We start from the raw sequence: 21,800 nt of genomic DNA, 5'->3' as shown, positions 1-21,800 counted from the left end.
TCTAAATTTTATTTACTCATATTTAAAACAATTTAATAGTTTATTAGTGAAATAAATTTTAGAAATATATATTAGTAATAATTAAGTGTAAATCTTTAATTATCTATATATAGAATAAATTACTTTGAATAGATGATGATATATCAGAGAAACAAGTAATGATAACATTTTACATCTGAATATCGAAATAAAATAAAAAGAATTTTTTAAAATCTTTGCAGGTATAGTGCAATATACATTTATTAAGTATTTTACAAAATTAATTAAAAATAAGAAGTGGGATTGATTGTCTTTAGGAGGATTGTTTAAAAAAAAAAACTATGTTGTTTAATATAGTCTTTTTGATGTTATATAAATAAGCGATTTGATTGATTAATTGATTGATTTAGATGGCTGTGATTACAAGATTAAACATCCATGTTGTTTCTTTGATTTTCTTTTGTTACATGGTGGATTTGCAACCATTCTGATTGCTTCATCAAATACTGCTTTGAGACCTTTCTGTGTGAGTGCTGAACATTCTACGTATTTGGCTGCATTTATTTCCTTCATTTTCTGGAGACCCTGTTCATATTTGATTGGTTGTAAATTCTTATCTCTGAGACGCTCGAGAGTTTCACGATCTTCACGCATATCAATTTTGGTTCCAACTAATATGGTTGGTGCGTTCTGACCATTATAATGTTGAACTTCTGGTGCCCACTAGATTGTTTTCAATTAATTATTAATAGTTAATAAACAGATTTTAACATTAATATCAACAATGAATAATATAATAAACATACTCTTGATGAAATATTTTGAAAAGATGATGGTGAAATGACTGAAAAACATAATAAAAAGATATCGGTTTGAGGATATGACAATGGACGAAGACGATCGTATTCCTCTTGACCGGCAGTATCCCACAATCCCAAGTTATATGCTTTACCATCTACCATTACATTGGCACTATAATTATCAAAAACAGTCTTTACAAAATAATAAATAATAATAATATTAATCAACTAAACTGTCTTGCTAATAATATAATAATTACATACTGGAATATATTCACCTGGGAATGCATTGGAGGTGTATGAAATAAGCAAACAAGTCTTACCGACTGCACCATCACCGACAACTACACATTTGAGAGCTTGCATCATTCTTGATTTATTTATTTATTTATTATTATATATAATCTTAATTTAATAAGTTATTAACTTTTATTTGTTTTTTTAATATTTGCTTTGATTGCTTGATCAAATAAAGTGATTTGACATTCACATTTTATATTAGTTGATTTATCTATTTTTAGTATAGATTTAATGTATACATTAATAGTTTGATCAAAATACTTTAATTAAAAGATTCGATTTTGCAAAAAATAATTTCAACCACAAATTTTCAGCTAAAAAAATTTGAGTAAATCAAAAAAAACATCAATAAATTAAATAAATTAAATTAAAAAAACAAAGAAATAAATTGAAATTTATTCTTATTAAAATTGTAAACCTTTATTATAGGCATTCGTTAATAATTGATGTAATTCGTTTAGAACAGCTTTCGATTGAACTAGTTCGTCGGGTTTCACTCTCATTGTTATCTGTTCCATCATCTTTTTGATGAGCTCTGCATTCTTTCTTATTAATGTTGCTTCGAATTCTTTTGATGGATGATCCTATAATAAAATAAATAAAATTAATATATATAATTATAAAAATAAAAATAAAAGAAGTGATTTACTTACAGCTAAACCTAAAAAAGATGAATCGGTTTGACAAATAGATTTATCTACTAAATTCTTATGTTTCTCCCAATCCTCACCGCATCGTACGGTAGCATTGAATAGATCACTCCTACAGATTCTAATTGCATTTTGGAATGGAACTTGATATTTATCCCAGAACTCTCTGTTCAATTGATTATCTATTGCATTCCTACATAAAACTGTATATATATTGGTTGCTGTATTCATTTCTAAATGTAAAATTTGCTAATAAAAACAATAATAATAAAGAGAAATGTTAATAATTATCATTTAATATTATATAGTTAATAAGCTATTTACATTTTGAATTGTTTTAAACTTTGGTAGATTCTGTTGTAAAAATAATGCGTATATATGTTTCATGTTGTTTCTAACGATGTCTTCCAACATATGTCTAGGTTTCATACTGGTGATCATCTTTAACGACTTATCAAACTCTTTGAATAGCGTAGACAACTCTGACTGATTCCTCAACACCTCGTTATATACAATGATGAATGTTTCCTTATTCTTTGACGATGCTCTCGTAAAATCTGTTACTGAAGATGCTAAATATTCGAAACTAAACATAAATAACCAAATAACAAAGCAATGGAATGATATTATTATTAGTAAATGATTTATATAAATATCTTTGAAAAAGATAATAATAATTGTTACCTTGGCATTCCAGCATGAATTGCTTTCTTTACGAGTGTAATCTCACAATAGGTTTGATAGAGTGGATCGTCTCTTGCCTGTTGTAACATTGCTTCGTGACGACGACTGCTCTCTTCGCGCTTCACAATGAATACACAGCCACTGCAGTAGTTCTTGGTTTGACCTTCACGCAAGACACCTGTGATGTCTTTACTCGATAGCTTGGTGATACACGGCAAGCAGAAACTAATGAAACAAAGATCACAGGCAATCTTTGATGTGAATATTCCAAACTCTTTACCACATGTAAAACAGTATGGTTTATTTGTCAGGTTATCACGTTGTTGCTGCTGCTGTTGCTGCTGCTGCTGGTTGTTAGCTACAGGCGGCTGCACCGACTTCTTATTGAAAAAGATGTTTGGAAATGACGATTGTGTTACGGTCGGAGGAGGAGCTACTTGCGCGGCTTTGAACGAACGTTCTCTCATGAACTGAGTGAACTCGCGTTTGTCATTCTCTTTCTTCTCGAGCTTCGACTTGTCTCTCAACTCTAGAAACAATGTAAATCTATCTCTGAACATGTTCTACTCTGATGAAATTTAATTTAAAGATAATTGATTATCTCTTTTATATTTATACAACACATTAATACAACTACAATAAAAACAAAAGTAAATGCTTTTTGTAAAAATAAAATATAAAACACTATCTTTTCTTTGATTTGTTCATAATTCCCTGGGTTAGGTAGTTGATTTCTTGACTTGTTTTGATAAAGTGAAAGAAAAGATATAAAAAATAATAATATCTTATTGGTTTTTGCAAAAAACAAAAAAAATGTAATAAAATCTCTTCAAAATCAAAGAATTTTATTAAAATTATAAATTTTAAAGAATGATGTCACATGTTGATTAAGCATTTATTTTTTGTAAAATCTTTCCTTTATTAACTAAATGAGCAATACAAGTTATTAATTTTGGAATAAAGATTATTAAGATTATATAATTTAAACAGTTTTATAAATAGACAGAGCACTCAAGTCTCTAGTATTTGATATTAACATTAAGAATGAATGAAGTTTCACGATTAATAAAAGTTGAAACAATTCCTCTTTATCAATACCTATGATTTGGATAATAAAAATTGGGGCTAAATAATTTAAAGCTGAGATCCGTCGTAGTTTGATGAGTTGAAAATGGTTGAAGTATATTCTTGTAAAAGTGACAAATTCAATACTATTTAATTTTCCAATTTTGAAGATTAGAATTATATTTAAAATTTAACATTTCTCTAAACTGTTAAGATAGATAATCATTAATAAAAAGGAAAATTTTGCACTGATTAAACTGGAAATTTTTAAAACTTACTCTTCCAATAAGAACATTATAAGAGTCTTGTTCAATCTGCCATAGTCTGTTCTAAATAGGATTTGGAGCGACAGAAAGTTGGCAAAGTTTACAGGTCTTGAAGTGAGAGTCCCATCCAATATGATCCTTCTCTATGTCACTTTTAATTTTGGTAAGACAATGAGTAAAGTAGAATATAAGGGTGAGTGTCTGGTGGTGGCACTTTTATAATATCTTGTTGTTGCAGTGGTGTACAATTGATATAAATTGTTTACTAAAATTGTAGTAATTGATATAAGTGGTAGTATCAAGGATAGCATTGTTGTTTTCTTTCTAAAATTCAAATCTACTTCTGATATTTTAACCAAAGAATGGATTCTTATAACACATTTTTTTTTTATATAATATTTTTTAGTAATATTTTAAAGTTTATTACAAATAAGTTTGAATTTGTATTACATATTTGACAAAGTAAACTAATAAATTGTTTTAAATATGAGTAAATAAAATTTAGAACAACCACATTTTAAAAAAGAAATAATAAAATTTTATCAGTATCCAATCATTTTAAAATTGCTTACAAAAAACAAAATTTATTCATATATATAAACAAAAAAGATATATTAATCATTTTATTAAATATAATGTTGTAATATATGATTATAAATGATGTAATATCTATCATTATTATATATCAATGATCTTTTTAATATTAAAACAAATCAACAGGTTACAATTTAGTTAAACTATATTCGTTTGTAATGAAGAACCAAAGCATTTAAAGAATCTATTTAAACAATGATTTTCATTACTTTTAAATCATTCAAAATAATATATTTATAGTAAAAATAGTTTTATAAATAGATAATATAAAATGAAGATTGCTTTATTCTCATTGTTATTTGTCGCTTTGACATGTTTATCAGCAGTAAACTCAACATTCATTGTTGGAACATGTGATTCAAGCAAATGTGGTGCTGGTCAAGTTTGTATCTGTGAAGGTGGTGTCAGTCACTGTGTTTTGTTGGATCAATGTCATGATGTTGCAATCGTCCAAACCATTGAACGTAGTTGGGTTGAGAATGGTCAATCATTCACTTTATACCGTGTCCATGTCTTCAACTATGGTCCAAGAACATTGAAGAACATCGCCATTCAAACCGATTGCACTTTGGATCCACGTGATCAAAGTTCAGTTTGGAACATCGAATATCACAATGGATTCTTCTCACTTCCATCCTATGGTCAAGGTATTGCCACTGGTAAAGAATTTGTCTTTGGATACATCGATCGTGGAATGCGTTCTCCAAATCTTTTCATCCGTGCTCTCCAATATTAAATAAATATGTTAATAGAATTCTAATATTCAAATAAATTAAATTAAATTTCTAATATTTTTTATAAAATAAATACCCAAAAATGAGACCAAATTTTTTTTTTTCTTTGAAGATAATTCTTTTTTTTTTGATGATCAATTCATTTTACATAAATATAATATTTAATTATTCCTTTATTTTATTATAAGATCTGAGAAATAGATAGAAATAATGTAATAATAATATTCTCTATTTTTATTTTATTCTTTTATCATTCCTTGATTAAAGAATGTAATACTGTATTGCTCAAATATCTCATAAACCTATAAACTATAAATAGTTAATGATTGATCAACATTATTTCATTCAAAAACAACAACAAATCAAATCAAATAATATCTATTATTTATTAAATATCAACAACTATTATCAAACAAATAAAACAACAATGCCATTCCCATTAGTAGCAAGAAAGAACTTGAAGGAGAAAGAACCAGCTTTAGCCAAATACTCAAAGGAAATTGCTGATCTGGTTGGTCAAGAATGGGAATATCAATTCGATTTGGATGGTTTCTCAAACTATTTGGAAGGAAAGACATTCTCATGTTACTCCAAAGAAGCACCAGGAACATTCTTATACTCTCAAGTGATGGAAGCACTTCGTGATGCTCTCAAACAATTCTTGAATGGCGAGAACCCAACCTTTAGAAAAGAAGCACTTTTGGATGCCGTTTCTGCCAAGAAGGTCATTATCACAGTCGACACTGATGAAACCAACAAATATGAATACTATCGTCTCAGATTCGATGGCGGAGTCATGACAATCCTCTTCAAATGTCCAGTGAACTCACCAAATTCCTCCCACTTCAAGATCATTGAATCACTGCCAGGTGCTGGTGGATATCCATTCGAAGTGGCACTCGAAATGACCAGACTTCAACCAAGATTCGACACTTACCTGGCCAACCTCTCAAAAGCAACCGGACAAACATGGTCATTGATGGAACCAGCAGTTGCATTGAAGTTATTCCAATCATTCAATGCAGACCACCAAAAATCATTCGCAGGAATGTATTTAGATGCATTGGAGAAGACCTCTGGCAATATCATCAATCGTGTCAAAGATGAAATGGTCAAAGAAGCATTCGCTGAGAAAGTACCAAATGCCACACTCACTTTCGTTTGGAAGAGCACTCAAACCAACTGTGATTGTATTTACGAGTATGTCAATGGTGGATTGGTTGTATCTTTGAGATACCAAGGTTTTTGCAATGTCTCAAGAGATTATGACTTTGAAAGAGATCTTTAAACAAACAAACGAATCAATCATTCATCCACTCATCAAACGACGTCGATTACATAATTGTAAAACTTTATTGAATAAATAAAATAACATAAAACCTTTATAAAACAAAATGTAAAAACATTATCTTTATATTTAAATGATTATAATAATCTACAGAATGATTAAAATAATAATGATGATTTTATTTAATAAATGTTGTTGTTTGTTTTGAGATAATAAAAGACAGGTGATTTATACTTGTATTTATATCTTTACACACTTATCAATACTACATCCTCTATCCATAGTTGTTTGTACTCTTTGTCCTTCTGGACACTTTGAAATTCTATATTGCGGACATGGTCTATGCTTTACCAAAGGCACACACTCTGAGTAGGTACAACCATCGGCACCTTTCTTAGAAACCAACTCCTGGTCGCCTTTACACTCTGGCATTTGAAGTTGTGGACATTCAATTGCAGACTCGCCTTGGGCTGTCAATGATAAATTGAATATCAAAAAGAGTAAAATAATTGTTAAAAAGATTTTCATAGTTATTTTATATCTATTAAAAAAATGATAATATAATCAATACAATTTAATATGTAATAAAAGTAAAATAAAGATGTAAAAATTATAATAAAAAAATTAAAATTTTAAATTATTAAATTTAAGTTATACCACTACTATTAACACTATTTTTACACATTAAAATCATTATTTAATCTAATTTTAGTAGAAACTATATAAGAATAGGTTTGAAGACCATCATGAAAGAATAACAATTAAAATTTAAAAAATATTGGGGTGATAGTATTTTTTTTTATTGTGCAGGTGGAACTGGTTCTAAGATTCTAATTAATAGATCCAATAGATCAGAACGAGTGCACATTCCTACTAACTTTCCATTGTTATCTACTACAGGAAGTCCACCGACATCAGAAACACGAAGCAATTTAGCAACATCGACAACTGGTGAATTCTCTTCAATTGTCAAAGGATTGTTTTTCATTACTTGAGAAACCTATTTTTGATTGTATAAGATATCTATTAGTTTCAAATTATTAATTAAATAAAAAAATAAATATATAATTACTTTATGTTGAGATAGTTTCATAACTCTTTCTTCATTTGATTCTGGTAGGAAAGGACTATCGCATGCTAATCTTAAATCTCTATCTGTAATAATTCCTTTAAGATTTCCTAAGATAGTATAAAAATTTAAGATTATTATTAAATATTAAAAAAATAATATTAACTTTAAATATATATATATATCTATAATACCTACCATCATCATCAATAACTGGAATTCTATGAATTGAATGAGTATTCAAACATTTCAATGCCATATCTAAAGTAGAATCCATAGAAACACTATAAATTGTCTTTGTCATTAAATGTTTTACCAATACATTGGTTACATTTGGTAATCTACTAGCCATTATTAATATTGATATCTATTTTTCTATATTATTTATTATTTATTTATTTATTTATTGTTTTCTATCTATAAAATTTAAGTAAATGAAACTCTCAAGTAAATAAATGAAAATAAATTAATTATAAAATAAAATAAAATACATAAAATAACACACATTATTACCTCTTTTGGTATTTTTTTCATCGACAACTTCACACAAAAATAAAAAAAAAAAAACAATTTAAAATTATTTTTAATACGTAAATCAACTTTACAGAGAAATTTGAAAAAATTTGCAAAAAAAATTAAACATATTTAATATTTTTTTATTCAAAAAAAGATTTGTTGAATAATGATCAATCAACAAATTGCAGGTATATTAACCTATATTTAATATCTGTTTAATTACATTTTATTTATTTATCTTTCCCTAATTTTTGGTTTTGTTTTTTCAATTAACCGCATGCGGTAATGAAATCTCCCAGTTTCCAATAAAATTTTACTCCCCTTCCGGGAATTGAACCCGGGCCTTTCGCGTGACAGGCGAAAATCCTCACCACTAGACCAAAGGGGAGATATTGATATTGATCAAATGGAAAAAAGCTTTTTGATATTTAACCTTATTTTTTTAAAATTTAAATTACAAACATAATATTTACTACAATAGTTTCCAATGCTTTATTGTAAATGATTATTTATTTAATCAAAATTATCATACATATTATGTATAATTAATTATAACGTGTTCTCTTCCCAAACAGGAAATTTCTTGGTTTTTTTTTTTGCAAATAATTAATAGTTCACACTTTAAATTAAATTTAATTAAATTAAAATAAATTATTTCTATTGCTATCACCAATTATTATAAAATATTGATTCAGTAACCATTAATTTAATTTAATTTTTTAAAACAATAACTTAACAACAATATTATTATTCGTAGATAGAAAAGATGGATCGTGTAATTAAAATCAATTGGGAGTTAATCTCTAGTGATAAGGAGTTGAAAAAAACTATATTGGACTGGTGTGAGAAGAACTCGGAATTCGATATTGAACGACGTGACATTCTTAGATTGTTGGACCGACATTCACTCAAGCCAAAAACAATACATACCGATGAACAGTGTAGTCTTTACATGCTAGAAGTACAATTACCGGGAAAAGATTTCTATGGAATAGATACTCATTGGAACCTAACATTCGGGTTCTCTGACTGTGGTCATCTCATCCTCTTCGAAACCAATCGTATCTACAACCAACTAACTCCTCAATTCTACGATAACTTTTTAAAGAAAGATTTAGAATGTAGTATTGCACATTAAATTAAAGAAAATACAAATATAATAAAAATAATTAAATGTATACTTATTTAATATTACAAAACAACAACAAAACACAAATAAATACAAATGTACAGATTTAAACAAAAAAAACAAACATAAATAAAAACATTTTACTAAAATTTTAATTTAAATAAACTAAAAAAAGATGTTCACTTCTGAATGTCTAATATCTAAACATCTTGTTCCCAATATTTCAAGATGATGTAGCCCAAAATAAAAAAATACAAAGTGTCATTTTTTGTTGCTTTCACTTGTGCAAAAATGTGATTAAAAAAAAATTGCAATTTTACCCAAAATTTGGTTGTGTCAACCTCTTGTTTTTTTTTTTTTATAATTTTTTTTTGTTTTCTATCATTCATTCTTTTTTTATTTAAAATTAATTAAATATTATTTGTATATTAAAACTTTAATAATATTTGTATTTATTATTTTTATTTATATACATTATATTGTGAATACTTTTTATTTTTAAAATCACATTTTTGATAAATCGATTTTTATTTTTATTTTATTTTTTTATAAAACAAACACATACATCATTTCATCGTCACACAATCATAAATTACCCAAACAAAGGTAGATATAAAAGATCTTAGAACATAACATGTCAAACTATCCAGCACCAGGACAATATAATTATCCGTCACAGGAAACACCTAATTTGGCGAAACAACAACAACAACAACAACAGCCAGGAGGATATGGTGCACCGGGACAATATAACTATCCTCCACAGCAACCACAGAATACAGGATACCCTCCACAACAAGGATATGGAGGTTACCCACCACAACAACAACAATATCCACCACAACAACAATATCCACCACAACAACAATATAATCCTTCACAACTCCCACCACAGCAATATGGATCGCCCTACAGTAGCTCGACAACATCATACTCCACTGCCACCTCTATTAGCACTGCTGCACCACCTGTTGCCTATCCCGGTTACACAAGCAGTGCATACAGTGCATACCAACAGCCATACAACACATACGGTGCCGTCTCTGCTCCATACCCATCGTACGGATTGTCGGCACCGATGAGTGTCGCCGCGCCAATGCCAGTTGTCACACCGTCGATCGGTGTCGGTGTTGGTGTCGGTGTCGTTGCACCTGTAATGGGTGTAGCGGACGTTCCATACCTCTTGCATCTCCGTGGTTGTCGATTGGATCGTAAAGACGTATTCTCAAAGAGTGACCCATTCCTTACCATCTCCATTCCCAGAAACCAATATGCAAACAAAGGACATCAAGGTTATGTAGATGAACGTGGTGGTGGTTCATCGAGCGATTGGATCGTCATTCACAGAACAGAGACTCATCACGACAATCAGAATCCAACGTTTGCACCAATCACATTGTCACTCTACCAATTGTGTGGAGGTAACTTGGAGAGACCAATCAAAATTGAATGTTGGGATTGGGATTCCAACGGTAATCATGATTTCATTGGTTCAGGTGTTGTAAGTATACTTACTATTTTATAAATATATATAAGTAAAGATAACTAACTAATAATATAATCACCATCATTTATAGTCAACATTACGTGAGTTGGCAATTATGAAAGAGTTAAGATTAGTCAACAAAAAGAGAATCGGTTTCTCAAATACCGCTGGTTCAATTGAAATCATGAGATGTGGACCTGTTTAGAAAGATGTTTAGAAAGGAATCAAAAGTTTTTTTTTTTTTTTTCAATTTGTACAAGCCGCGATAATTTAAAATAAACTTTTAAAAATAGTAAAACTATAAATAATATTATTATTAATAGACTTTAGTTAGTTTAAAAATCATGATAGATTATTTTTATTATAATTGGATAAGTTTAGTTTAATGTACATAATATATAATATTTATTATATCCAGAGTGCAACGATTGCCATGATCGAAAAACCAAAGAGTAATAATATCGATTTCAACACCAGATGTTTACTCTGATGATTGATTTCTCTTGGTATGATTTCGATCACCGATATATAGAGAAACGTTCCACTCGCTACTCCTTGAAGTATCGACGATGCCAATGTACAATCCAAGTTGGAAACTAACAATCCAATGATAGATCCAATAGGTGATGCTATTGAGAATATTAATATTAATGTAAATATCTTTAAGAATGATCTATTGACATATTTATTTGTGATTAATTTAAATTGTTAGTACTTTATATTTATTTTTTGATTAAAAGGATTAAATTTAATCTAGTACATACGTATTATCACTTTTTGATTGTACAATATTTACACCTAATGCAAATGAGGCAAGGAATTTATGTGCGAAAATAGCCACCAATATATCTAGAATTCGAACTTGTGTATTTTGAACACCAAGTGCTATGCCTTCGAATAGTGAATGTACTGATAATCCAATCACTAAAATATATGGTATATAACTATCCTTCATCTTCCTAGATATGTCGTGGTGGTGGTGATTATGACTACTACCATTACTATCAACATTATCATCGTAATCATCACTAGTACTATTGCTATTAATATTATTTCCAAGTAGCGACTCTTGATCTTCATCATCTGTACAACCACCATTGATTTGTTTCTTATTTAAAGCTTCATTTTCATCGTAATATATTATTGTTGTAGAATTATCGGATGTTTTTATACTATTATCTTTATTATTATTACTATAATTACTATTATTATTACTACTACTATTATTATTATTACTATTACTACTATTTTTGATTTTATTAATTGATATTCTTTTTAAAAGTGAATGTATAAATATTTCCAAAAAGAAAATAAATAGAAATCCAATACATAAACAAAATGCACTATAATTTTATTTTTAAAAGGAATAAACAAATTGATTATATTAATATGTTTAAAGTTTAAAGTTTACAATGGTTTAATATTTTGATAAATACGATATTGGATAATTATTGAATCGTTGACTATATACATAGAGACCTAGCGTTGAATCAGCAAATAGATGTAACATTCCGGCACCAAAGAAAACACCACCACTAAAAGAATTACAAAAAGATAGGACTACATTCGTTTTACTTTGGTTCTTTCTTCTTTTTATGAAATAAGGTATCAAACCAAATATTAAACTAAAGGTAAACAATGAACATATCGATATCAATTTGATATCTAATGTTGACAATGTCATTCTCCAAACACTGTTCGTCTAAATAGCAATGAGAAATTAATTTTTATTAAACCTGGATATAAATATTAAATAAAAACATACCAATCTTTTCTTCTTTTTCTATACCTTCTTTATTTTTTTATCTTTTAAATTATTACTTATAAAAAAATATAAATAAAAATGTATATATTTATTAATTTAACTAATCATAATTAAAATAATAACTAACTAGCAATTTATTATTTACAATAATTTTATTTATTATTATTTTTCTTATTAATCAATAAATTTTAAGACCACTCGAGTTATAAATATTATAATATTAAATTTAAATAAAAAAAAAATGTGAATCTTATCTTTTTAAATTCCAAATATATATTATTTAATAGTATTGTATTAAAAATATCTCCCTGACTAGGTCTAAAGATGTATGATTACTATTATTATATTTATTTATTATTATTAGTATTATACTACTATTTAAATTAATATTCTAATTTAAATCTGCTAGCAGTATTTATTATCTTTTTTTAGTTTAATAAAATTTTTAATTTTGTTTATTTCAATACACTTCGCTTTCCGACGTCAATTTGTAAAACAAGAAATTTAATTTCAACTACAACTTCTATTTTATTACTATTAAAATCAAATAGAATAAGAAATAGTGAGTTAATGAAAAAAAGATCTACTATTTGAAATAATGCACACATTGACAAATTTATTGTTTTTCATAAATGTGTGTTGTGTGTGTGTTTTTTTATATTAAATTTTGACCAAACCAATGATTTTACTCATGTCAGTTATCTTGACTATTCCTCAACTCAAATATTTGATCAATACTTATTTTTATACCACTCCTTTGAAAATTTCATTTCCCTTTAAAAAAAGCAACTAATGAAATTAATCTACTATTCAACTATTTGTTTAAATAAATTGCAGTTTTCTCTTTCTTTTTTTTTTTGTGAACTTATTAGTTTTGTTTGTATGATTGATAAATTAAAAAGATAATAATATGTGCATTCTAAAATTAGATCGATTTAAGCCCTATGTTTTTGCAAAAATAGATATAATATTGATTGATTGAAGTTAAGAATTATATTGAAAACAACAAAAGTTGATAATTATTTAAATAAAAAAAATTTTTTGCAATTTGTTGATAAGATAATTTAATATATCTCGTTTTTTTTTTTGGGGCTTGCATTGGTTTTTGTATATGGTGAATAAAATCATAGGCAGAATAACATCACAGGTGTTCTCTTCCAAAGATTTTTAGTTTTATTGTGGTTGGGTTTTTATTTATTTTTTCAGACAAAAAAAAAACAAAAAAAAAAAAAAAAATAAATATAAATAATCAAAAAAAAAGTGAAAAGGGGGAGGTTTAGTTGAGATATGTTTCATCTTGAACCAACCACGTTAACATATATTGTGTGATTTTAAAAGGGGAACCTCCCCCACTGCCATCTAGACATATGTTTAGAATCATTCATCTCGCCACAACCACAGTTGAGTCAACTTGTGATACCAACAGAACAACCTCAAATTGTGAAATGAAACATTCTGAATGTGTCAATGAAATTAACGAAAAATAAAATAGAGTAATTACTAGTTAATCTACAAACAAACCAAAAAACAAACATGTTTTACCATTAGGTCCACCATAGAACACCAGTGTTCTTTTTTATTTTAAAAACAAAACAAAACAAAACCGAATATTATATATATTATTTATATATCTTTAAATTTATCTTTATCTTTATAATATTATTATTGTAGCATACATATATTGTATTAGTATTTTTAGTAATAAAAACAAAACAAAACAAAACAACAGTCGTTCGTTATTTTATTTATATATATATATATATTTTTTTTTTAATATTTTTATTTAAAAAAACAAACAATGGATTATCCATTGGATGCAAATGATACAATCAATGGTATATCACAATTCACTATTACAGATTTGGATTGTGTTGTCGCTGATCAGCAGTCAATCGGTGGTAGTGGAGTTGGTGGTGGTGTTGCTTCACAATCAGATTTGATGAATTCAGCAAAAATTAATTCAAGTTTTGGAAATTCCAATGTTACTAATCAATATAAAGCAGGATCACGATGATTTCATATTCTCTGGCATCGCCAATAACAATATAACTACTAAGCTGGAGTGTACATCGGAACAACTGATTGATTCTATCATTCGAATGCCAACACCTCCACAATCACCGATTTTAACATCGGCATCGTCATCATCGATGCCAACCACCACAACAACATCACCAACTCTATCGTCATCATCCTCTGCTTTTTCCAATCCAATTCCTGCATTTTCATTAAGTTCAACGCCAAATCAAAATACACAGAGCACGCCAACCACCTCTACTCCTACACCTCTTTCCAATACAAATTCACCGCCTCCTTTCAGAACAACGAGACGTCCTTCCAGCCACATGAAATTCATCATCAGTAGATTCGATCCTATTATCTCGATTGACAATAAACGGTCGTATGAAAACTATCGCGCGGCGTCATCAGCAGAAGCAGCGGAACAACGCCAGTTTGAATCGGTAGTGGAATGCATCCAAATTGCATACGAAGAGAAGAAGCTGATAAAACAAGATGTAATCATGAACAATCTGGTCACCAAGCAACAATATCGCGCCATCATGAACGTAGTAGCTTTCTCAGATGGTTGCTCATGTATATTCGAATCAATAGAGGAAGTAATCGACGAACCTGAATACGTCAAACAACAACAAAACCAACAGTATCTAAACAGTAATGGAATAATAACTTCACCGACTCTAAAATCAATACAACCAACTATTTTTGAAGATAAACAACTTTTGTATAATAATAATAACAACCAACTAAAAAATAACAATAACAATAATAATTTACCAATTTCACATTTTATATATCCTGCTGTTAGACACCAATTCGATACTCTATCCAATTTAATGGCGAAACTTCCAGCTATTGTTTGGCGTTGTGATCTCTCGGGCGAGTTGTTTCACTTTAAGAAACTGGGAAGCAACGAATTTAAGTGTGAAGGACAGTCACTCGATGATTTCATATTATTTGTACACCCGAGGAACCAGCTCATTTTCAAAAAGCAATTCAACACTATACGAAAGATGTCAACCAATCATTTGGATTTCGTTTACTGGTTCTACTTGCCCGATAAGAACTATATTCTCTATGTGTTTAAAGGCAATCCTGTGCGTGACACTAGGAATAGAATCATAGGATGGGTCGGTATCTCTCATAGCTACCTGATGAACGAGGGATCGATTGTCAGTGTCAAGTCACAAGTCAATCTCGATTCAATGTACAACAACTTTAAGGAACTCTACGAACAACAACAATCTAAATCCGTACTTTCGCTGGATCTCGATAACATCAGTTCAGGTTCATTCGAGAGTATGATCGAACAAAAGAAAATAGTACTAGCAGAGGAACACCTGAAAACATTCCAAAAGTGTAGAGATACCTATAATATTTTATTTAGATTATCTTTACTAGGTGTTATGTTTTCAACATTAAAAGGATTAGTTATGGATGTAAGTACAATGCTTTGTATCAAACGAAACTATTTTTTTTGGATATTAATAAAGTTGCTTTGTTATGTTCAACCGTTGTAGGCAAATGATGCATTGCTATCGATTATTGGATATTCAAGACAGGATTTGGAACAGGGTAAGGTGGATTGGATGTTGATAACTCCACCAGAGTACTTTGAAATTTCGGCGCGTGCTCTTCAAGAATTGAAAGCAAAGAGATGGTGCCAACCAATTGAAAAAGCCTATTTCCATAAGAATGGAAAGAAAGTACCGATCTTGATCACCGCAGCAATGGTTGATGGTAGTGACGAGCAATGTATTACATTTGTATTTGACTTGTCGAGATATAGACAGGCTGAGGAGTCTGCTATCAAGGCAACCAAGCTAAAGTCACAGTTCATTGCAAACATCTCACATGAGCTTAGAACACCGTGTCACGGTATTCTAGGTATGACCCAATTGCTCCTGGATTCCGGTCTAACTCCGAATCAACGTGACAGTGCAGAGACTATTAAGCGATCGATCGACGGCCTCATCAATTTGATCAACGACATTCTTGACTTTTCAAAGATCGAAGCTGGCAAGCTGACCCTGGAGATTGTCGAGTTTGAGTTGATCTCCATCGTAGAGGAAGTGCTCAATCTACAAGGAGAACTAGCCAACAAGAAAGGAATAGATTTAATTTTCATTATTGGAAGACAGTCCCCAGTACCTCCAATGCTCTATGGTGACAGTCGTTTCATCCGTCAAGTTCTCATCAATTTGGTACATAATGCACTCAAATTTACAGAGTCTGGTCATGTTGTTCTAGAGATCTCGACAGAATATGAATCAGGTGATCAAGTTTCACTTAGATTCTCTGTCAAAGATACAGGAATCGGTATACCGGACTCTGTCTCTGAACAGCTGTTCCAACCTTTCAGCCAAGTCGATGGATCTTCATCAAGAAAGTACGGTGGAACCGGTCTTGGACTCTCTATTTGTAGAGATTTGGTCGGTTTGATGGGCGGAAACATCAGCTATGAAAGCAAAGTAGGAAAAGGTTCATGTTTTTGGTTCTCCCTCAAGTTGTTGGTTGCTGCACCTGCCTATTTGCCGAGCAGTGTGCCGGCGGCCAACCAATTCTTCTTCCCTGAATTCAACCAGTTTTCAAAGGATCGAAAGAAGATCTTGGTTGTCGAAGCCAATCAGAAACTTAGAATGTCTTTCCACTCGATGCTGAGCACAGTGCAATTCGAATCGATCGAAACCAACAACATGGAGACTGCACTGAACTTGTTCAATCACGCCAAGACTACCGACGCACCATTCGATGCATTGATCATCTCGGATCAATCCACCGCAATAAAGTCAATGTTGGATCAAGTCACCACCGAGCGAGTGATCATATACGGACGTGACTACAAGTCATCGTGGTCGGCTCACCCTCAGATTGCATCGTATCTTCTCAAACCGATTAGATACACCAAACTGATACACTCTATCACTAGAAGACTCTCGAATGCATCGAGTGCAACGATCAGCAGTGGTAGCAGTGGAAGTAGCATTTTGAAGATCGACGATCCAATGGGAGTTGCTATCGAGCGTAAAGATAAACGATGTATTTTAGTTGCCGAGGATAACGATGTCAATATCAAGGTGATCGTTAGACAACTCGATAAACTTGGTTACTACCCGATCGTGGGATGCAACGGAAGAAAGGTTCTTGAGATACTGACCAACACGCAAGAGTGTCAGTTTAGTTTGATTCTAATGGATGTCCAGATGCCTTCGATGGACGGATTCACCTGCTCCAGGGTGATAAGAGAGCTAGAGCCGAAACACCAGAGAATTCCAATCATCGCAATGACAGCAAACTCAAAGCCATCGGCCGAAGAACAATGTAAAATGGCTGGAATGGATGATTACTTGGCAAAACCAGTTAAAATTGATTCACTTAAGAGTACTCTTTTGAAATGGTTACCTAAAGAAGGTATGTATAAATAGATAGATAGTACAGATTTATTTTCATTTAACTAACTATATCATTATCATTAACTTTAGAACCAAAACACTTTTTCTATCCTTTGAATGAATCACAAGCATTTGTTAATCACATTGATAATGAAACGTTGGAGAATAATAAAGATAAATAAAATATATACTACAATATCATTTAAATCATATTGTTTGTTTACAAATAATTTATTATTTTATTGAACAACAATAATAATAATAATTTTGAAGTTATTTCTTCTTGTACAAAAAATGATGATGATGTTATCATAGCACAACCCTTTTCTCGAAGAAAGAAAACCAAGATTGTTGTTGTTGTTGTTGATAAACATTTGAAATGTGAATAATTGTTTGTTTGTTTGTTTGTTTGTTGTTTTGTTGAAAGATTGTATTAGAAGGTTGCTATTTGATTGTTTTAATTGATTACTTTCTATTGATATTTGATTTTGTTTGCTTGTTTGATGCTTAAGCAAAATGGTATTGCTTTTGATTTATATTAGGATTGCATGATTGTTGTGAACACACAGTCAACTTTTTGATATAAAGTTAACTTTGTGACCAAATCCTTTTCGTAGTGAAATTGTTTGTTGTTGATTTATAAATGGTTTAATTGGCTAGATCTCATTTGAATGAAATAATAATTGGTGGCTGGAGTTTGTTGGTTGATTGGTTGGTTGGTTGGTTGACTGACTATTTGGCAAAGTTTTTGGTATGAAGTTGGTTTCGAAAGTTGTTGTTGTTGTTCGTTCATTGCTCGGTGCTCAACCAGTTGTTTCTATTTTGAATGATTCTATCTACATATACACCTAATGATGGTAGTATGTTTTGCAAAGCTTGATACGAAGGCAACAGGAACTTATCGATAAAAGAAACCTGTGTGCTATTCAATACTACTTTCTCTCTCAACATAAATGGTGTCAAAGGCAGGTTATTCTCTTTTTCGAGATCACTCTGTTAATAATTAGCAATGAATAAAAAAATATAACAAAAATAGAAGATCATATTAATATACTAATTAGACAAATCAAACTCGTGTAGTTTGTTAATAAGATAAATGTAATTACCTGTGCAAAAAACTCTTCCATTAAAGCATTGGCCCACTTGTTTGAAATTTCAAATGATCTTAATTCATTGGAGATATCAGCTGATTTTAATAACCTAAACAATGATAATAATAATTAACAAGAAAAAAGGTTATAATTAATTAATAAATGAAAGAATGAACATGCTACTATTTAAAATAGCAATATTGTCGTTAACATACATTATAAATAACAAATCTCTATGCTCTTGGTTATCCCACGAGAAAATAGGTATCAGTTCATCGAATTTCTGTTTATAGGCGAAATGTTGCTCCATATCAGTGGCCAAAATCATGATTCTAACTTTTTCAAAGATGATAGCTCTTTCGTCCTCTGTCAGACTGGAGAGTAGTGATTGACCGGCCTTGGTATCTCTGAGTAATCTTAAACACTGTGACAAATGATGATTCTCCAGCACAGACTTGTTATCGTACTGCAATGCAAGTTCTGATTTAATATTGATTTGGAATCTGTTATTCAAACCTGGATGATCCAAATCGTGTGATATCGCTGCAATTAACAATGAAAGTTTTTCCTTTAGTTTAAAAAAAAAAAACAAAAAAAACAAAAACATAAACAAAACAAGAGTTGAGTTAGTTAGTTAGGTTGTCTGTCATATACTATACTAAGAAGAACATAAACATTGTTAACAAATTGTTGTAACACTTACGATAGGTGATAAAAAGTTTTTAAGTTCGGTTTGAGAGATCATGAGAAAAACCATTTGCGTGACAGTGACGGCATGATAGAAAGAATGGAATGGATTGTCTCTGTAGAAGGTCTTTACCGTTGAGATGTAGGAAACCAGTGTATCGTGCTGCAAGTTGAACTCTTTGTTGAGTCCGACCTCCTCAAACATTGAAACTGAAAAATCTACCAATTCATCTTTATTCCTTGACCAAGATGAAAAATCAATTGAAAACATATCTTTTATATTATTATTATTATTATTATTACTGCTACTACTATTATTACTGCTGCTGCTACTATTATTACTGTTGTTATTCTTATTACTATTTAAATTTACATCAGGTGATTTTGGATTTAAATCACCGTTCTGTTGTTGATTTTGATTTTTATTTTTTTGATGTTGTTGTTCGGCTATATCGTCGTTGTTTGGTGAAGATTTGTTTTGAGATTCGTTGTTGTCGGCGGGCGTCGTCGTCGATGAATTGCTCACACCAAACAAAAAACCAAAACAAGATTTTATGTACTCCAGTTTTTGATGATTGATTTTTAAGTTTTTTTTTTTTTTTTTCTTTTTTTCTTATTTATAATATGATATATAAATATATATATAAACAATATATAAATATATATTTTCAACTATATATATATATAAATAGAAATTTTAAATTGTAAATTGAGTTTGAGATTGATTTAAATAGTAATATTATTTATAGAATTGTATAGTTGTTTTATCTGTTTGTTCTATTATTATTATTATTATTTAAAAAAAATAATATGAAACTTTTTTTTTTTTTTTTTTTTGAAGCAACAAAAACTACAATATTTTTTTTTAAAAAAAAAAATAGCGTAAACTTTCTGTTTTTTTTGTTTTTTTTTTAAATTTTATATTTATATGTATACAATTGTTGTTGAATTGAAGATTTCAGAGTATAATAAAATAGTTTATACTATTAATTGCAAATATTGTTACTGTTGCTGGTAATGTTGTTGTTGTTGTTGTTATGTTGATAAGATTTAGATGGGATCAATGTAAAGAGGACTTCTATCTTGCTCTGCTCTTTATTTATTAATTTAAATTGTATTGATTTATTAAATAATATTATATATATCCACTCTCACTGACTGATCGTAAATTAAATTAATCAAATCGTGTTTGAGTTTTGAGGTGTGTTGTTATTATGTTGTGGGTGGTGAGTTTTGTTTTGTTTTTTTTTGCATCAACACCAACTCTATATTGGATATTTATGGTTAAGTTGGTAAGTTTGATTTGCAATTGTTTTTGTGTTTATTTCTTTTTGTTATTATTTGCTTGATATCTACTAATAATACTATATTTTAACGAACTACTACACTATTAATGGTATTATCTATACTACTTGCACTGATATATTAATTATACTACTATTACTATCACTACTTGAAAAATGCTAATACTGATTTGTAGAATGTGACAACCAACTGACTTTTGTTAAAAATTATGTAACTTAGATTTTTTTAAAATTTGGTTGCAATATTTTTTAAAAAAATGGAGGCAAAGGTTTTTTTGTTTTTTTCATTTTTTTGAAAAACTTTTAAATATTGTGTGCCAATCTTAAAAATTTGCAAAAAGGTCAACTGTTTTATGAGTAAATCAAATGTAAACCATTTTGAAAAAAGTTTTATTAAACCTTTATAAGTTTATAAAAAATTTTTATAACATATTTAAAGTTTGTCAAAAACAAAGTTGAACTTCCACACGAAAACAATATATAGAAAAATAAAATGAAATCGACTAATCGATTTTATAACAATAGTATTTTAAATGAAAATATATATTTTAATTGAATAGGAGAAATTGGAGATTCATTCTCTCTCTCTTTTTTGTGATATCATTGATCAGAAGTGTTTTTCTTTCTTTTTTGATTCCCCCACAAACCCGATATTATTAATCACATGATTAATGGGTTTAATTAATTTAATTTAGTTTGAAAAAAAAAAAATCAAAAACAAGATATAGTAGATTATGTATTGTATGCTCACAATAATTGATGATGATCACAAACAAAACATAATAATTGTTTTTTTTTTTTTTTCAGATGATGGTGTTATTTTATTTGTTTCAAATGAAAAAAAAGTAATTGTCACAATCAAAAAAAATGAGTAGAAAAAAAACAAAAAACAAACCATTTAAAAAATTGTTGGGTTTTCATTTTCAAACAAAATTTTGATTAAACTCTTTTTCAAAAACAAAAAGTTCACCCTCCATGATGA

The 21,800-nt window shown here is 29.3% G+C and overlaps 10 protein-coding genes and 1 non-coding gene across 11 annotated transcripts; 5 read left to right on the top strand and 6 right to left on the bottom strand.

The window, feature by feature from the left end:
* Nucleotides 1–99: 99 nt before the first annotated feature.
* Nucleotides 100–1,148, bottom strand: rac1C (Rho GTPase; the record flags this gene model as incomplete). The annotated part of the gene is made up of 4 exons (XM_020575295.1): nucleotides 100–103; nucleotides 404–702; nucleotides 786–971; nucleotides 1,044–1,148. 4 exons carry the CDS (start codon nucleotides 1,146–1,148, stop codon nucleotides 100–102), a joined length of 594 nt encoding a protein of 197 aa, XP_020434815.1.
* Nucleotides 1,149–1,483: 335 nt separating this feature from the next.
* Nucleotides 1,484–4,055, bottom strand: PPL_04392 (FYVE zinc finger domain-containing protein; the record flags this gene model as incomplete). The annotated part of the gene is made up of 6 exons (XM_020575294.1): nucleotides 1,484–1,663; nucleotides 1,733–1,978; nucleotides 2,054–2,083; nucleotides 2,243–2,315; nucleotides 2,414–2,790; nucleotides 3,897–4,055. The coding sequence occupies 6 exons, from the start codon at nucleotides 4,053–4,055 to the stop codon at nucleotides 1,484–1,486; spliced, it is 1,065 nt and encodes a 354-aa protein (XP_020434814.1).
* A 554-nt stretch (nucleotides 4,056–4,609) lies between these two features.
* PPL_04391 (carbohydrate-binding domain-containing protein) lies at nucleotides 4,610–5,074 on the top strand (the record flags this gene model as incomplete). Its single annotated transcript, XM_020575293.1, has 1 exon — nucleotides 4,610–5,074. One exon carries the CDS (start codon nucleotides 4,610–4,612, stop codon nucleotides 5,072–5,074), a length of 465 nt encoding a protein of 154 aa, XP_020434813.1.
* Nucleotides 5,075–5,499: 425 nt separating this feature from the next.
* Nucleotides 5,500–6,360, top strand: PPL_04390 (uncharacterized protein; the record flags this gene model as incomplete). The annotated part of the gene is made up of 1 exon (XM_020575292.1): nucleotides 5,500–6,360. The coding sequence occupies one exon, from the start codon at nucleotides 5,500–5,502 to the stop codon at nucleotides 6,358–6,360; it is 861 nt and encodes a 286-aa protein (XP_020434812.1).
* Nucleotides 6,361–6,600: 240 nt separating this feature from the next.
* On the bottom strand, nucleotides 6,601–7,781 carry PPL_04389 (CBS domain-containing protein; the record flags this gene model as incomplete). The annotated part of the gene is made up of 4 exons (XM_020575291.1): nucleotides 6,601–6,901; nucleotides 7,239–7,360; nucleotides 7,433–7,539; nucleotides 7,628–7,781. 4 exons carry the CDS (start codon nucleotides 7,779–7,781, stop codon nucleotides 6,601–6,603), a joined length of 684 nt encoding a protein of 227 aa, XP_020434811.1.
* A 480-nt stretch (nucleotides 7,782–8,261) lies between these two features.
* On the bottom strand, nucleotides 8,262–8,333 carry PPL_04388. The gene has a single exon. It is a non-coding gene; the product is annotated as a tRNA-Asp (tRNA).
* A 378-nt stretch (nucleotides 8,334–8,711) lies between these two features.
* Nucleotides 8,712–9,083, top strand: PPL_04387 (uncharacterized protein; the record flags this gene model as incomplete). Its single annotated transcript, XM_020575290.1, has 1 exon — nucleotides 8,712–9,083. The coding sequence occupies one exon, from the start codon at nucleotides 8,712–8,714 to the stop codon at nucleotides 9,081–9,083; it is 372 nt and encodes a 123-aa protein (XP_020434810.1).
* A 625-nt stretch (nucleotides 9,084–9,708) lies between these two features.
* Nucleotides 9,709–10,765, top strand: PPL_04386 (copine family C2 domain-containing protein; the record flags this gene model as incomplete). Its single annotated transcript, XM_020575289.1, has 2 exons — nucleotides 9,709–10,575; nucleotides 10,652–10,765. 2 exons carry the CDS (start codon nucleotides 9,709–9,711, stop codon nucleotides 10,763–10,765), a joined length of 981 nt encoding a protein of 326 aa, XP_020434809.1.
* A 203-nt stretch (nucleotides 10,766–10,968) lies between these two features.
* On the bottom strand, nucleotides 10,969–12,244 carry zntD (ZIP family transporter; the record flags this gene model as incomplete). Its single annotated transcript, XM_020575288.1, has 3 exons — nucleotides 10,969–11,233; nucleotides 11,325–11,804; nucleotides 11,997–12,244. 3 exons carry the CDS (start codon nucleotides 12,242–12,244, stop codon nucleotides 10,969–10,971), a joined length of 993 nt encoding a protein of 330 aa, XP_020434808.1.
* Nucleotides 12,245–14,123: 1,879 nt separating this feature from the next.
* Nucleotides 14,124–17,918, top strand: dokA (histidine kinase; the record flags this gene model as incomplete). The annotated part of the gene is given in 6 exon segments (XM_020575287.1): nucleotides 14,124–14,306; nucleotides 14,326–15,068; nucleotides 15,337–15,423; nucleotides 15,462–15,783; nucleotides 15,865–17,755; nucleotides 17,827–17,918. 6 exon segments carry the CDS (start codon nucleotides 14,124–14,126, stop codon nucleotides 17,916–17,918), a joined length of 3,318 nt encoding a protein of 1,105 aa, XP_020434807.1.
* A 325-nt stretch (nucleotides 17,919–18,243) lies between these two features.
* On the bottom strand, nucleotides 18,244–21,739 carry pde3 (3',5'-cyclic nucleotide phosphodiesterase; the record flags this gene model as incomplete). Its single annotated transcript, XM_020575286.1, has 5 exons — nucleotides 18,244–18,261; nucleotides 18,843–18,936; nucleotides 19,043–19,395; nucleotides 19,531–20,035; nucleotides 21,714–21,739. The coding sequence occupies 5 exons, from the start codon at nucleotides 21,737–21,739 to the stop codon at nucleotides 18,244–18,246; spliced, it is 996 nt and encodes a 331-aa protein (XP_020434806.1).
* Nucleotides 21,740–21,800: the final 61 nt, after the last annotated feature.

This window comes from Heterostelium album (genome assembly GCF_000004825.1).
Source record: "Heterostelium album PN500 unplaced genomic scaffold PPL_contig9, whole genome shotgun sequence".
NCBI classification, from domain to species: domain Eukaryota; phylum Evosea; class Eumycetozoa; order Acytosteliales; family Acytosteliaceae; genus Heterostelium; species Heterostelium album.
Note: the sequence above shows the minus strand (reverse complement) of the source record. Positions and strands in the feature narration are given on the sequence as shown.